This window comes from Labeo rohita, chromosome 12 (assembly GCF_022985175.1).
Source record: "Labeo rohita strain BAU-BD-2019 chromosome 12, IGBB_LRoh.1.0, whole genome shotgun sequence".
NCBI classification, from domain to species: domain Eukaryota; kingdom Metazoa; phylum Chordata; class Actinopteri; order Cypriniformes; family Cyprinidae; genus Labeo; species Labeo rohita.
The window spans coordinates 863,546-878,676 of NC_066880.1; the positions used below are offsets into that span (position 1 = coordinate 863,546).

Sequence of the window (15,131 nt, forward strand, 5' to 3'; positions counted from 1 at the left end):
AGTCCATCAGTTCACATCTTGAGAAGACAAAAGCTGAAACAAATCCATCATTAAGATGTTTTTAACTAAAATACATTGAGTCCATGATCCATAATAACACTTCCTCCAGTGAAAAAGTGGTCTGGTCTGAATCAGGAGAGAAATCTGCACAGATCAAACACTGTTTACAAGCCAAAACAGCTTTAATGTGAGATGTGAGAGACAACAGGAGATGGCTTTTTCCCCCTTACAAGGTCATATTTGACTCCTTAAAGTGATTTACAGGGCAATTTTGTTTTTGCCTTTGTAATGGCATTTTTCTAACTTTATTAAAATTATGTCATCTTATGTAAAATATAAAATTTTCATAATTTTATAAGCAGCTTTTATAAGCATCAGTATTAACAAAATTAATTTTGTACTACAGAAGAACTCAAAAGTGGCTTGTCTGTGTATTTTCATGTTTAATTTCATGTATTTTCATAAATTCATGTTGAGATTAATGTTTTAAACATAACATTTTGAATATAGAAATATTAAATGATTTAAATAAATTAAAAAAGATCATTTAAAAATGAAACTAAATCTGCCAGTAGGTGGCAGCAAGTCACTGATTTAATTACTGAATCATTCATTCATTTGATTCGTTCGAACAGCTGATTCATTCAGGAATAAAGCAATGGGAAATTGAATCAACTAACTAGATTTGTTTAAAAACGCACATTTAATCATAAACTGTTTTTGAATGAATGTGTTTGAATGGAGATGTGCAGCGGCTCAGTCGTGACTTGTTTCAAACTATTTTTGACGACAAAATAGAGCAAAATCAGGCAATAGTGTTACAGTCAGACAATATAAGTGACTTAATATTAACTTCTTGTTTATTTAACTGTTGTATTAAATCAGTATCTCATTAAAAAACTCGTTTAAAGCGGTCACTCATCTTAGTTCATTGCGATCTCACAAAGTTCCATTATAATCAATGAAGTTCTCTACACTGCACAGTCAATCTCTTATTTACAATCTCTCTACACTTTGTTTATGAAAGGATTGGTTTGATATGTCTGCGATGCATTACTCAACGTTGCAAAAACACACATTGAAGCTCCCCAAAGTGCAAACACAAATATGCTGATCGGGTCACTCGCACGTGGTGCTCCTAAATATTTTTTCACGAAATGGCCGTACTGTAGAGCCCTGAAATATACAATTTCCAATATTAGATATTATTAAATTAATTTAATAGCTGAAAAGATACTTTAAAAATGTAAATAAAACTACCAGTAGGTGGCGGCAAGTCACTGATTTAATTACGGAATCATTCATTCATTTGATTCATTCGAACGGCTGATTCATTCAGGAATAAAGTGATTTTAGGAATGGGAAACTGAATCGACTCACTAGATTTGTTTAAAAACGCACGTTCATTGTTCATAAATGAAACACCGCTGTGTTTGAACGGAGATGTGCAGCGGCTCAGTCGTGACTTGTTTCAAACAATTTTTTTGGCGACGAAATAGAGCAAAATCGGGCAATAGTGTTATAGTCAGACAATGCAAGTGACTTAATATGAACTTCTTGTTTATTTAACTGTTGTATTATACAGTCGCACGCAGTAGTTTTCAGTGGCAAATGCCATGGATGATCTAAACATGACTAATGACTGTTCATTTGATCTGTTTGGAGTCAAATTAGTCCTTAACGAACTGCCGTCTCATCTCCTCTGAAAGCACTAATTAATCCGAGCTCACTTAGGCCAAAACATCTCCAGCGTTTCTGTTTCCAGAAAAAGATAAAGCAACAATTACACACTGAAATGCATGATTATGTCACTCATATTTTTAAAAAAGTCTGTCATTTAATAATTACCCTGCAGTTTCTATAGGCAGCCGTGCTCTGAAGTTCTTTGGTTATTAGCTATACACTGTAGAAACAGTACATGACATGAAATAAAAGCTACAACAGTCCAATTCTGATTTCATGAGGATTTTGCACAGTCTGACCTCTGAAGGAGGTGTCACCCGTCCATCATTCAACACGCATTAGAGCACAATAACACAGCGAGACGCCTCACAACCCATCGGCACATTGATCCGTCAGTGCTTTAAACATAATGACTTGCATTTTTAATATACGCTGCTGTTATTCGCCCACAGTGCTGTTTTCAGTCCATCAGCATTCAAGAAAAACAGTCACGTGACTTTACTTTCCTTCTCCTTTATTTACTTTCCTAATTCGTGTTCCTGGTCTTGCCGTGAATGATTCATCTGTGACATTCTTCTAAAGAAATGAGTGTTTGTCTTCATCATTTTTTTGCTCCGCCTCTAAACGAATCTCCTTTTCCGATGACATCATCAGTCGCACGCTGCGACTTGACTTAAAGGAGAAGTCCACTTCCAGAACAACAATTCACAGATAATTTACTCACCCCCTTGTCATCCAAGATGTTCATGTCTTTCTGTCTTCAGTCGTGAAGGAATTACGGTTTTTGAGGAAAACATTTCAGGATTTTTCATCATATAATGAATTTTACAGTTTTTCTCAGTCCCTTTGGTGCATTTCTCAAATCATCCTTAACATTTGCAAAGAAGTATGTGCATTTCTCAAAACAATTCATACAAACAGCACAACACAATGGATTACCTGCAAAAGTCTGTAACTTACTCAAAATCTTTAGTTCATCTATCAAAAGTAAGTATGCATGTCAATGAACATATCAGTGCCATCAGAATGAAAAGTCCTTGTGTCATTGTCAAAATGCTTAGTCATGTTGTCAATCTAACAGTGAATTCTATTAGCATTACCTGATGTAAACTATAGCAATCGTTTGCATGACAGTTACTGTATTGGAATGCAGAAGGCTGCAATTCTTATGTGTGTCATATATCCATTTCAAACGTACAAATGTACACATTACTGTATGTGAGATATTGATTGAAAGAGACTGGATAGGACAAAAAAAAGAAAAAAGAAAAGAAAAAACACATTACAGAGTCATTGTGATAGACAAGAAAAAGAAATATCCCTGATAGCACACGTACATCACTAAGACGTCTATTTCACGTCTACATTTACATCTGCAAGATTTATTTTTTAGAGTGTTCGCTCATCTGCACGTTTCCTACCCGGTGTCAAATAGACTTTTATTAGATGTCTTTACTGTAAGATGTTTATGATTTAGAGTGTATGTAAAAGAGACATCTTACAGATGTCTGTCAGATGTTTGTACATGACAGATGCACAAAAATCTGTGAAAATACAAAATTAGAAAGGCAAACACAGGAATCAGCCCTTAGGCAGAACTTCGCTTTTCCATGCAGCACTCCATGAGGAATTTCAGAGAACTGGTTTGTCATTCCCTTATTAGTGAAAGTCAAGATTCACCTGCACAATGCATGGCAAATTTATAAATAGACTAACAGGAATGTGTAGAAAATATACTTGACAGTTTATGACAACTATATCAACCATTTTGCATTTAATGACTTATACGATGAACTAATGACTTGATATTTTGAGGGTTAAGACTATTGCACAGAGAACTATATAATACATTTTGAGCAACATGACACTAGCAACTGATAATGTAGGAAAACGCAGACAAATGTACAAAAACCATTGCATGAATGTACCAAAGCAATCGCAACGTGTTCAAATAAATGAGAAACTGCTATTATGATGTGCACAAGTGACTAGATGATGTGGAGGTTGAACAAGTAGTTTTGAGAATTTCATTTCTAATCTGAGAAATGCACCAAAGAGACTGAGAAAAACTGTAAACTTCCAAAATGTAGTTTAAATGCAGCTTCAAAGGCTCTAAACGATCCCAGATGAGGAAGAAGGGTCTTATCTAGCGAAACGATCGCTCATTTTTTTCAGGAAATAAAATTTGTATAGTTATAGTTTTTAACCACAAAAGCTTGTGCAGCACAGGTTCTGGGATGTGCGTCCATGACGCTACGTACTATTGAATCACGTCGAAAGGTCACGTGGAACTACAGACCCAGTGTTTACAAAGCGAACGCGCAAAGACTAAGAAAGTGCAAGTAAGTCAAACGCTGTTTACAAACAAAAAAGTACAACGATGTCAGACTGAAGCTGTAGGAGAAAATAAGATGGAGTTTTTCGACATACAGACGATGACGTTTGATGTGATTCGTAGTAGTGATGGGAAGTTTTGAAACATTGACCTTTGAGTCTCGTTCAGCAAACGAACAAATCTTTTTGAGTCATTTCGTTCATTTTAGCAAAATATAATCAAAATGTTACACGTTACTAACACATCTACTGCTTACACAAACGTTGATCACATTACAAACAAGACAAAACTATAATGCTATAAGAAACACAAAAGATTCATTCATTGTTTTCCTGGGTGTTTAGTCTATGATTAGCTCACCTCACCTCTTATCTGACAAGTTTTCGTGTTCGAGTCGTTCATTCATCACGTGACGCCCCATAAGATGAACGAACCACCCCAAAAACCCGAAGACTCCAAACAGGTGAACTAATTCCAGTACACAACCTAATAGGATGAACGAATCACTCCCCGAGACGACTCGTTCTTCCTGAGTCACATTAAAGATTCGTTCAAAAAAGAACGACTCATCACTAATTCGTAGCGTCGTGAACACGCATCCCAGAGCCTGTGCTACACCAGCTTTTGTGCTTAAAAACTATACACATTTTTATTTTTTTTGAAAAAAATGAGCAATCGTTTCACTAGATAAGACCCTTCTTCCTCGTCTGGGATCTTTAGAGCTTTTGAAGCCGCATTTAAACTACATTTTGGAAGTTCAAAATCGGGGCACCAATGAAGTCCATTATATGAAGAAAAATCCTGAAATGTTTTCCTCAAAAACCATAATTTCTTTACGACTGAAGACAGAAAGACATGAACATCTTGGATGACAAGGGGGTGAGTACATCATCTGTGAATTGTTGTTCTGGACTTCTCCTTTAAAAAACCTCTAAAAGAAAGCAATCAAATGTGCATGATAACAACCTATATTCAATAACGCGTCTAATGCAGTCGAGTGAAAACACTGCAGGCGTCTGACTCACTCGGGCCGGAACGGATCGATGCGCAGAAACTCCACTTTCCCATCCTGCTTCTTTACTTGTTAGCCGGTTACACTGTGTGAAAGCCTCAACCAGGGGAGCGTGACGTATGGCGCCGTGGTTAATATTTAAACAGAGGTTTCTGTTATGCAACCATAGAGTTTTTAGCTTTGGTGTGGCACTGCTAGTGACAAAGAAACAAACTGTGATCATGCATTACATCCTGATTTACAGCTTTCAAAATCAATGACCATTTTGCCTAATCTGAATTAGTTCACTAAAAAATCAGCCAACTTCACCACAGACTCAAAAACGATGCCTACAACTATTCATTTTGCATTATTAATTAATTTAATTGTATACTGTTAAATATAAGCATCTATGAAGGTGTGATCTCCATCTGTCCTTCGTTAAATCGGGCGTCCCTCGTCTCAGTCATTAGTCACTGATCTCCAGGGAATCTCCTGCAATGCATCCTATTAATGACACAACAGCATCACATCATGTTGCCGTAGCAACCACGAGACACACACACACACACACACACACAATTTCCGAGTGTCCATTCCAATCCACACAGATTTACCAGAATAAAAACACTGGCAACATAATCTAATCTTTTTTAACTGACTCTTTTTTAAATAAAAAAGAAAAGACAGTTTAACTGGCCATCGCAGTTAGCTGACAACTTCTTTTGTCAAACTGAGCAGACAAATGAGAAAAAATCACATATCCAGAAAAATAAATAAATAAACTAAACTGAAACTAAATTTGTAATCATTCCAAAAGTCATTATTTGGACTAAGGTAAACACTAAATATTACACATTAAATATTACAGATACAAATATTGAAATTATTGTAAATACATTTTAATAATATTTAATATTTAAAAAAATATTTATTAGTTCTAATGCACTCAAATAACTAAAACTAAAACTGAAACTACGTTTAAAATGATTAAAAAACATACATTTGTACTTGAGATTAAATAAATGTTCTTTGAAATAATATATTAAAAATTCAGCTAGTTAAAGCTAAAACTAAAATAAAAATTAATAAATCTATACAGACAAATTTACAAAATGACTACAAATGGCAAAAATAAAACTTTAAATAAAGTATAACATAAACAAATAGATCAAAATATTATTAAAAACTATAATAGTATTTCACTGATTCTAAAATAACACTGATGGCAAAATACGTAGAATAGTTAGAAAAAATATCTTTGCAGTACAAATTAAGGTTATTTTAAAAGCTAAACCTGAAACTATATTGGAACTAAATTTAAAATCAATTCAAAAATGTCTTTATTTGAAATTAAACATGTAAACGTGAATTTAAATAAAATATTCACATATTAAATATTTAAATTTTAAAAATGTTAATATTTAAGTAATATTAAATATATTGTAATGTTTAATATTTTAAAATTATTTTTAAATTATTTCAGCTAGTTGCCATTGCAACGTTTCGTATTTTAGTTAAAACTAAAAGTAAACTAAAACTAAATTTAAAATCATTCATTTGTACTTGTTGAAAATAAATAAACGTTCATTGAAATAATATATCAAAAATTCAGCTAGTTAAAGCTAAAACTAAAATAAAATTAATAAAACTATATAGACATATGTAAAAAACAAACTACTAAAAATGACAAAATCATACCAAAAAAAACTTTAACGTATACAATTAAAAATAAAAATAGATCAAATATTAATAAAAACAATAATAGTTTTTCAATGGTTCTAAAATAACACTGATAGCAAGATATATATATAGAATAGCTAGAAAAAATATATTTGGAGTATAGATAGATAGATAGATAGATAGAGGCATATCCAGAATAGAGAGAGAGAGACTAAATTTAAAATCATTAAAAAAACATAAATTTGTACTTGAAATTAAATAAACATTTACTGAAATAATATAATAAAAATTCAGCTAGTTAAAGCTAAAAAAAAAATAAAAATTAATAAAACTACATAGGCATATGTAAAAAAAAAAAAACTAAAATTGGCAAAAACATACAAAAAATAACACTTTAAAGTATAAAATAAAAATAGATCAAATGTTAATAAAAACTATAATATTTTTTAATGGTTCTAAAATAACACTGATAGCAGGATATTTACAATAGCTAGAAAAAATATCTTTGGAGTATAGATAGAGAGATAGATAGATAGATAGATAGATAGATAGATAGATAGATAGATAGATAGATAGATAGAGGCATATCCAGAATAGAGAGAGAGAGACTAAATTTAAATTCATAAAAAAAACATAAATTTGTACTTGAAATTAAATAAACATTTACTGAAACAATATAATAAAAATTCAGCTAGTTAAAGCTAAAAATAAAAATTAATAAAACTACATAAGCATATGTAAAAAAAAAACAAAAAACTAAAAATTGGCAAAAACACAAAAAATAACACTTTGAAGTACAAAACAAAAATAGATCAAATGTTAATAAAAACTATAATAGTGTTTCAATGGTTCTAAAATAACACTGATAGCAAGATATTTGGAATAGCTAGAAAAAATATCTTTGCAGGACAGATAGATAGACAGATAGACAGAGAGATAGATAGACAGAGAGACAGAGAGATAGATAGATAGACAGATAGAGGCTAATGGGTTTGGGGTCAGGACAGGTGAAGGATGCTCTAGAGGCCCACATCAGGACCGGTCCACAGATGCCTGTCTCCATCACAACATCCCAAAACCACTACGACCATCAACAGCATGAGATCTACAGACCGAACACCTCCCGCTGACAGCCCGACTCCGTGATGCTCATTCTAAGCCCCCTTTTTTTTATTTGCATATGTAAATAAATAAGGTAACGCTGATTATATATTCATGACACGTCGACTGATCGCCGTTTGCGCCGTTATTCGTGCATCAGCAGCGGTGAGAGTGACAGATGAAGGTGTTTTACCTGCCGACGGTCTGGTTGGCCAGTTGTCGCATTCGGTTGAATTGCTTCTTCATCTTCCTGCAATTTGTGCGTGAATCCCGATGGATGAAACAGCAGCTGACATTCCTCACTCAAACAACAACCGTCAGGGAATATTCCACGGCTCGGGCCATAATGAACGATTCCTCGTCGGTGTGCAACCATCACCTACAGCGAATGAAAACGCCAGAAATCATCATTTGCGCGATCTGCTCGTCGCTCGAGACGCGGGATGCTCCGATGAGCGCTGGTGACGCGGCGGCGGGGGGCGGCGGGGCATTATGGGTAATGTAGTTCTGCGAGACCGGCTGGACTACAATTCGAAAGTCTGAAGGTCGCGGTCGTCTTGTATGCAGTTTATGAGATTAAAATTACGTTTTGAAGCTTATAACCTTCCAGTGAAAAACTAAATCGAATTGACATTCAGTTAATAAACCAGTCAAAGGTTTTTAAACAGAAAGATTTGTTAGGGCTGCATTTACTTGATCTAAAGTACAGCAAACACGGCAAAATTTAAAAATATTTTTACTATTTAAAAAAACAGCTTTTTATGTGAATGTATTTTAAAATGGAATTTATTCCTGTGATCAAAACTGAATTTTTTTGCATCATTACTCCAGTCTTCAGTATCACATGATCCTTCAGAAATCATTCTAATATGCTGATTTGCTCATTAAAAACATTTATTATTATTATTAGATTTTTTTCCTGTTTCTTTGATGAATAGAAAGTTCAGAAGAACAGCATTTATCTGAAATATAAATATTTTGTAACATTATAAATGTCGTAATCATCACTTTTGATCAATTTAAAGCATCCTTGCTAAATAAAAGTATTCATTTCAATATTTTTTTCCAAAAAAAAAGCTTGTGAATGGTATAGTGTATAATATTACAAAATAATTTTAATTCAGATAAATGCTGATCTTTGGATCTTTCTATTTATCAAAAAATCCTGCAAAAAATTACTCAACTGTTTTAAATATTATTATTAATATTAATAATAATAATAAAAACAAGAAATGTTTCTTAAGCAGCAAATCAGCATATTAGAATGATTTCTGAAGGATCATGTGACACTGAAGACTGGAGTAATGATGCTGAAAATTCAGCTTTGATTACAGATATAAATTACACTTTAACAGATATTCACATAGAAAACAGCTATTTGAAACTGTAATATTATTTCACAATTTTACAATTTTTACTGTATTTTAATAAAATAAATTCAGGCTTGGTGAGCAGAAGAGACTTCTTTAAAAACATTAAAAATGTGTTCAAAAACGTTGGACTGGTAGTGTAACTATCACTGAAAAATATTGATAATTTACAGAATAATTGTGTAAAAATAAATAAATAAATACTATTACTAATACATAACAGTTAGGCGAACAATGTTGCCATCGTGTGGATGTCTTGAAGAAGTGCAGAGTTGAGAGAGAATCAAAATTCAGTACGTCAGGTTTAAAAAATGCTGTTTTTGAACGAGCAAAATATTAAATTAGTATATTTTAATATATACATACATTTGAAATGAATTAAATTAATTAAATAATCGTATATCGCGTAATTTCATATCATTATAATCAATAATAATATTACTGATTTTAAACGCATTTCTACCTTCACATTTATACAAATCAACGTCTTGTAGTTTAAAATAACTTATCTAATAATTATTTAATAATTAGCAGTCACATTCGGTCATCGCTTTCTGCTGCAGCGTCATTGGGGCGTGTCCTCTGCGCTGAATCAGTGACGACAGTCCGCGCATGCGCGCTGCGGAGTGTCAGGGAGGCAAGATGGCGGCCTTCAGAGCGGGTCTCCTGACCCGAGCTCTTACTAAAGGAAAAACACCGGGAATCTCAAACATTATCCTCGGAACAAGAGCAGGTGCTGTCTTACACATCTGATCTTTCGTGTCATGTGAATATATGCAATGAAAACAGCGTTTTATAGGGTAAAATCATTGATAACCTTCATGTCAAGGCTGCGAAGCTAACAGGCTAAGCGAATCTGTCATAGTGTGTTTACGCGATTGTAAACACATGTAATTAATTGTTAACTCCTTAGAAATAAATGCTGTTCTGTTTGAACACATTATACGTAAGATGGTGTTTACTACGTGCGTTTTTGCAAAATGTGCGATTTTGTTGACCTTTCGTACTTCTGATTGTATATTATGTGCTATAAGATGCCTGTTATTTTACGTAATTAAACTAATTAACTAAAATGCTTATATTTAAGTTTATACATGGTTATGTGTTTGCTTACACTACCAGTCAAAACTTTTTAAACCGTAAGATTATAAATTTTTTTAAAGAAGGCTTTTCTGCTCACCACGCCTGCGTTTATTTCATCCAAAGTGCAGTAAAATTGTAAAATATTTTTACTATTTAAAATAACTGCTTTCTATGTGAATATATTTTAAAATGTAATTTATTTCTGTGATCAAAGCTGAATTTTCAGCACCATTACTCCAGTCTTCAGTGTCACATGATCCTTCAGAAATCATTCTGATATGCTGATTTGCTGCTCAAAAAACATTTGTTATTATTTTTATTACTTTGAAAACAGCTGAGTAGATTTTTTTCAGGTTTCTTTAATAAACAAAATTCAGAAGAACAGCATTTATCTGAAATAAAAAGCTTTTGTAACATTATACTACGGTGGCCGAGAGAGCTCAACGCGCTGCAACTTAAGAAAACACATGCAAACAGAAAAAACGACAACAAAGTAAGAAAACATCTTCATCAGTTTGACAACACAGGCGCTGCAAATTCTCACAACACAACCAAACTCAGAAACGCACTGCAAATAGCACAGACCACAACGGAAATGTTTCAGGGGGACCTCACGAAGTGACAAACCCAGCTGGGACGTGAATTTTGATCTGATTTTAACCATTAATAAAGCGTTGCAGTTTTTTTTTGGTGAACTCTGAACGTTATATTTATTTACAAATATTTATTTATTTATATATTTATTTGCAATTAAGTTAATAACATTTCACACTTAAGAGTGTAATTCGTCAGATTAGTTTAATAATATCCAAAAGACCAATTAATCTATGATCAGGATGTTAAACAAAATATTCAGGTCCAGATATTGAACATTTATTTTTCTGTTGCCCTTATGCTATTTCATTTTGGACTGGCTTTAAAATAGACATAACAAAGAAATTAAGCAAACCCCTTAATTTAGATTTTCATGATATTTTACCCCTCTTTTTCTCATAAACAGGGTAATCTCTTAATTATATTCGCAAAGTTTTATATTCACATGTCAAAAGTAAGTCAGAAGAAACCATTATATATTACATTTTGTAACACTGATCTTAAAATTTACCTTGAAACCCTCTCTAATATGAGATCTCAAAATAAGAAGCTCATGAAAACAAAACAAATTTTAAAGCTTTTCAGATTTATGTGACTGCCCTGGAATTTCCTTTTTTTTCCCTTCTACTTCTTTCTTTTGGTATGTTTTTGTTCATTTTGTGTGTTTTCTCTTTCTGATGTTATTTATTTATTTTTTTGCAGTTGAATTTGCAGTTTGAAATGTTGCCTTGTTTTTTTGTTCGATGATGAAACCGAATTTAAAAAAAAATAAAAAATAATAATAATAATAATAATAATCACGTCCCAGCTGGGTTCGTCACTTCGTGAGGTCCCCCTGAAACATTTCCGTTGTGGTCCGTGCTATTTGCAGTGCGTTTCTGAGTTTGGTTGTGTTGTGAGAATTTGCAGCGCCTGTGTTGTCAAACTGATGAAGATGTTTTCTTAATTTGTTTTCGTTTTTTTTCTGTTTGCATGTGTTTTCTTAAGTTGCAGCGCGTTGAGCTCTCTCGGCCACCGTATTATACACTATACTATTCAAAAGCTTGGAGTCGGTGTAATAGTTTGGGGGAAAGAAAATTATAGAAATTAATACTTTTATTTAGCAAGGATGCTTTAAATTGATCAAAAGTGATGAGAAAGTAACGTTACAACGTTACAAAAGATTTCTATTTCAGATAAATGCTGTTCTTCTGAACTTTGTTTATTAAAGAAACCTGAAAAAAATTCTACTCAGCTGTTTTCAAAGTAATACTAATAATAATAAATGTTTTTTGAGCAGCAAATCAGAATATTAGAATGATCATGTGACTGGAGTAATGATGTTAAAAATTCAGCTTTGAAATCACAGGAATAAAGTACATTTTAAAATACATTCAGCTAGACAACAGTTATTTTAAGTACTAAAAATATGTTACAATTTTACAGTTTTGCACTACTTTTGATGAAACAAATGCAGGCTAGATGAGCAGAAGAGACTTCTTTAAAAAACATTAAAAATGACTGGTAGTGTATGTGTGACAAAGGGAGTCTGGAGAGATTTTTTTGCTTTTGTGTGTTATATTTGTGTGTTGTCTTACAGCATCTGGTCCTTCTAAGGACACGTTGCCCGGTCCGTACCCCAGAACCCCGGAGGAGATGGCGGCAGCGGCTAAGAAATACAACATGACGCTGGAAGATTACAAACCTCATCCTGACGATGGCATGGGGTGAGTGTCTGTCAGTGAATAATGTGTTTAGTTTCCAGAAAGATGAATGGAAAACGTATTTAAATATGTTCGCTCCGCTGTTACGCAGGTACGGCGATTACCCCATGCTGCCGGAGCGATCGCAGCAAGAGAGAGACCCCTGGTATCAGTGGGACCATCCTGATCTCAGGAGGAACTGGGGAGAGCCTGTAAGAACCGCAGTTTAACCTCCATCCATTTTGCTTGATGCATCCGCACAAGTGATCTCTTTGCACACATGCCTTCACAAAACAAAAACAATTTTTCCTGTTTCATTTCCATGCATCTATGGAATATAATCTTTAAAACACCATGCATTTTTGCCTACATGGTTACACACCACTTGTGAAGCCTATAATTATCCTTTAAATAAGACGTTTTTAAGTAAAATGTGAGTTTATAATCCATAAAAATGCTTCCTCCAGGGTAAAAGTCCAGCTTTCGTTGCCCCTCACCTCCAAATCCACGCACGTATTTGTTTTGAACAGTTTTGGCATGTAAACGGAGCTTGATCTGTGCAGATTTCTCTCCTGATTCAGACCAGGCGACTGAAGGAAGCTAGTATTTTGTGGCGTTTCGTGTCTGTGTTGTAGATGCACTGGGACTTCGACATGTACATCAGGAACAGGGTTGACACGTCTCCGAGCCCCGTGGATTGGAGGACCATGCGGAACCAGCTGCTGGGCTTCATGGGCTTCATGCTGCTGATGTTTGGTTTGGGCGAGATGTTCCCCTGCTACCAGCCCGTGGTGAGTAGAAGGAGAACGATAAGCTGCGTAGTAGAAAAATGGTTAAATTCCAGAATATTTCAAGGGGAAGTGTGTTATTCCTGTACCACTAGCCAAACTAGGAATTGCAAACTTTTTAGAAACAGTTGTAATTGTTTGCAACTGATTGCTCGCTATTGTTACTTTAGTATTTTTGAGATGCTATTATTTAGGTTTATAGTAAAATACAGTTTTAGTATCGTTTTCCACAGATGTTATGAATGTAACCATCAGTGTTTTTCTCTTTCCAGGCTCCTAAACAGTATCCGTACAACAATCTGTATCTGGAGAAAGGTGGAGATCCTGAGAAAGAACCGGAATCTGTCAAACATTTTGAAATCTAATGCTAGAAACCTGTGTTTCATAACTTGTGTATATTTCTGTCTCTCTAATAAAGTTAACTGAAAAGTCAGCTGTTGGGTTTGTCATTTCTACTGTCATAAATAATAATGTAAATAACATTATTTTTGAAATAAGGAGTACATCTGTTGTTTTATGTAAGCTGAGAGTATGTTGTGCAGATTTGTGCTAGATACATGTATTTATTTCAGATATATATATATATATATATATACACACTACCAGTCAAAAGTTTTTGAACAGTAAGATTTTAATTGTTTTCAAAGAAGTTTCTTCTGCTCACCAAGCCTGCATTTATTTGATTCATAGTACAGGAAAACAGTAAAATGTTGAAATATTTTTACTATTTAAAATAACTGCTTTCTATTTGAATATGTTTTAAAATGTAATTTATTTCTGTGATGCGCAGCTGAATTTTCAGCATCATTACTCCAGTCTTCAGTGTCACATGATCCTTCAGAAATCATTCTAATATTCTGATTTGTTGTTCAAGAAACTATTATTATTATTATTATTATTAATTTTTAAAACAGTTGAGTATGTATTTTTCAGGATTCTTTGATGAATAGAAAGATCAAAATTATTTATTTTTTTTATATTTTATTATTATTATGACGTTGAAAACAGCTGAGTGGATTTTTTTCGGGGTTTTTTGATGAATAGAAAGTTCGGAAGAGTAGCGTTTATCTGAAATAGAAACCTTTTGTAACATTATAAATGTTTTTTATCATCACCTTTGATCAATTTAAAGCATCCTTGCTAAATAAGAGTATTTCTATAATTTTCAAAAAAAAAAAAAAAAAAATTGATCTTTCTATTCATCAAAGAATCCTGAAAAATACATACTCAACTGTTTTAAAAATTAATAATAATAATAATAATCATAATAGTTTCTTGAACAGCAAATCAAAATTTTAGAATGATTTCTGAAGGATCATGTGCACTAAAGACTGGAGTAATGATACTAAAATTCAGCTTTAAAATCACAGGAATAAATTACATTTTAAAATATATTAAAATAAAAACAGTTATTTTAAATAGACATTTTTTTTAAGATTTTACTGTTTTTGCTGTACTTTGGATCAAATAAATAGAAGCTTGGTGAGCAAAAGATGCTTTTTTTTTAATCAATAAAAATATTACTGTTCAGAAACATCTGACTGGTATATATGTATTTTTCTATAGTTTTAAGTCGTTTAACTTAAAGGTCTAAATAAAATGAATTTTAATAAGAACACTATGAAGTGTGAGACAGCAATCAATATAATTATATATAATTTGTGTGTAGCTCCACAAAGACATTTTCTAGTTTATTCACTTTTGATCTGGGTATAACATTTCCTAATTATTATGTATATTATATATAAATAATATAATATAATAAATTCTATTATAATCCAACCTGGATATATATATATATATATATATCCATATATATAT

The 15,131-nt window shown here is 32.9% G+C and overlaps 2 protein-coding genes across 2 annotated transcripts in view; one reads left to right on the top strand and one right to left on the bottom strand.

Moving 5' to 3' along the window:
* arhgap44b (Rho GTPase activating protein 44b) overlaps positions 1–8,444 on the bottom strand; it is a 52,888-nt gene extending 44,444 nt beyond the window's left edge. The window contains exon 1 of the mRNA XM_051124610.1: positions 7,987–8,444. Coding sequence (XP_050980567.1) covers positions 7,987–8,039 — 53 coding nt within the window. The 5' untranslated portion in view covers positions 8,040–8,444. The remainder of the gene's footprint in view (positions 1–7,986) is intronic.
* Positions 8,445–9,729: 1,285 nt separating this feature from the next.
* ndufb8 (NADH:ubiquinone oxidoreductase subunit B8) lies at positions 9,730–13,743 on the top strand. The gene is made up of 5 exons (XM_051123558.1): positions 9,730–9,896; positions 12,420–12,546; positions 12,635–12,734; positions 13,158–13,313; positions 13,583–13,743. Exons 1-5 carry the CDS (start codon positions 9,776–9,778, stop codon positions 13,673–13,675), a joined length of 597 nt encoding a protein of 198 aa, XP_050979515.1. The 5' UTR covers positions 9,730–9,775; the 3' UTR covers positions 13,676–13,743.
* The last annotated feature ends 1,388 nt before the right edge of the window (positions 13,744–15,131 follow it).

What these genes read in the sequence shown, in the direction of transcription:
- ndufb8 (XM_051123558.1), top strand. Translation starts at nt 9,776, where the DNA reads ATGCGCGCTGCGGAGTGTCAGGGAGGCAAGATGGCGGCCTTCAGAGCG. An exon ending in CATCCTGACGATGGCATGGG is followed by an intron (nt 12,547 to 12,634) that starts GTGAGTGTCTGT and finishes GCTGTTACGCAG; the next exon opens with GTACGGCGATTACCCCATGC. An exon ending in GGAGGAACTGGGGAGAGCCT is followed by an intron (nt 12,735 to 13,157) that starts GTAAGAACCGCA and finishes TCTGTGTTGTAG; the next exon opens with ATGCACTGGGACTTCGACAT.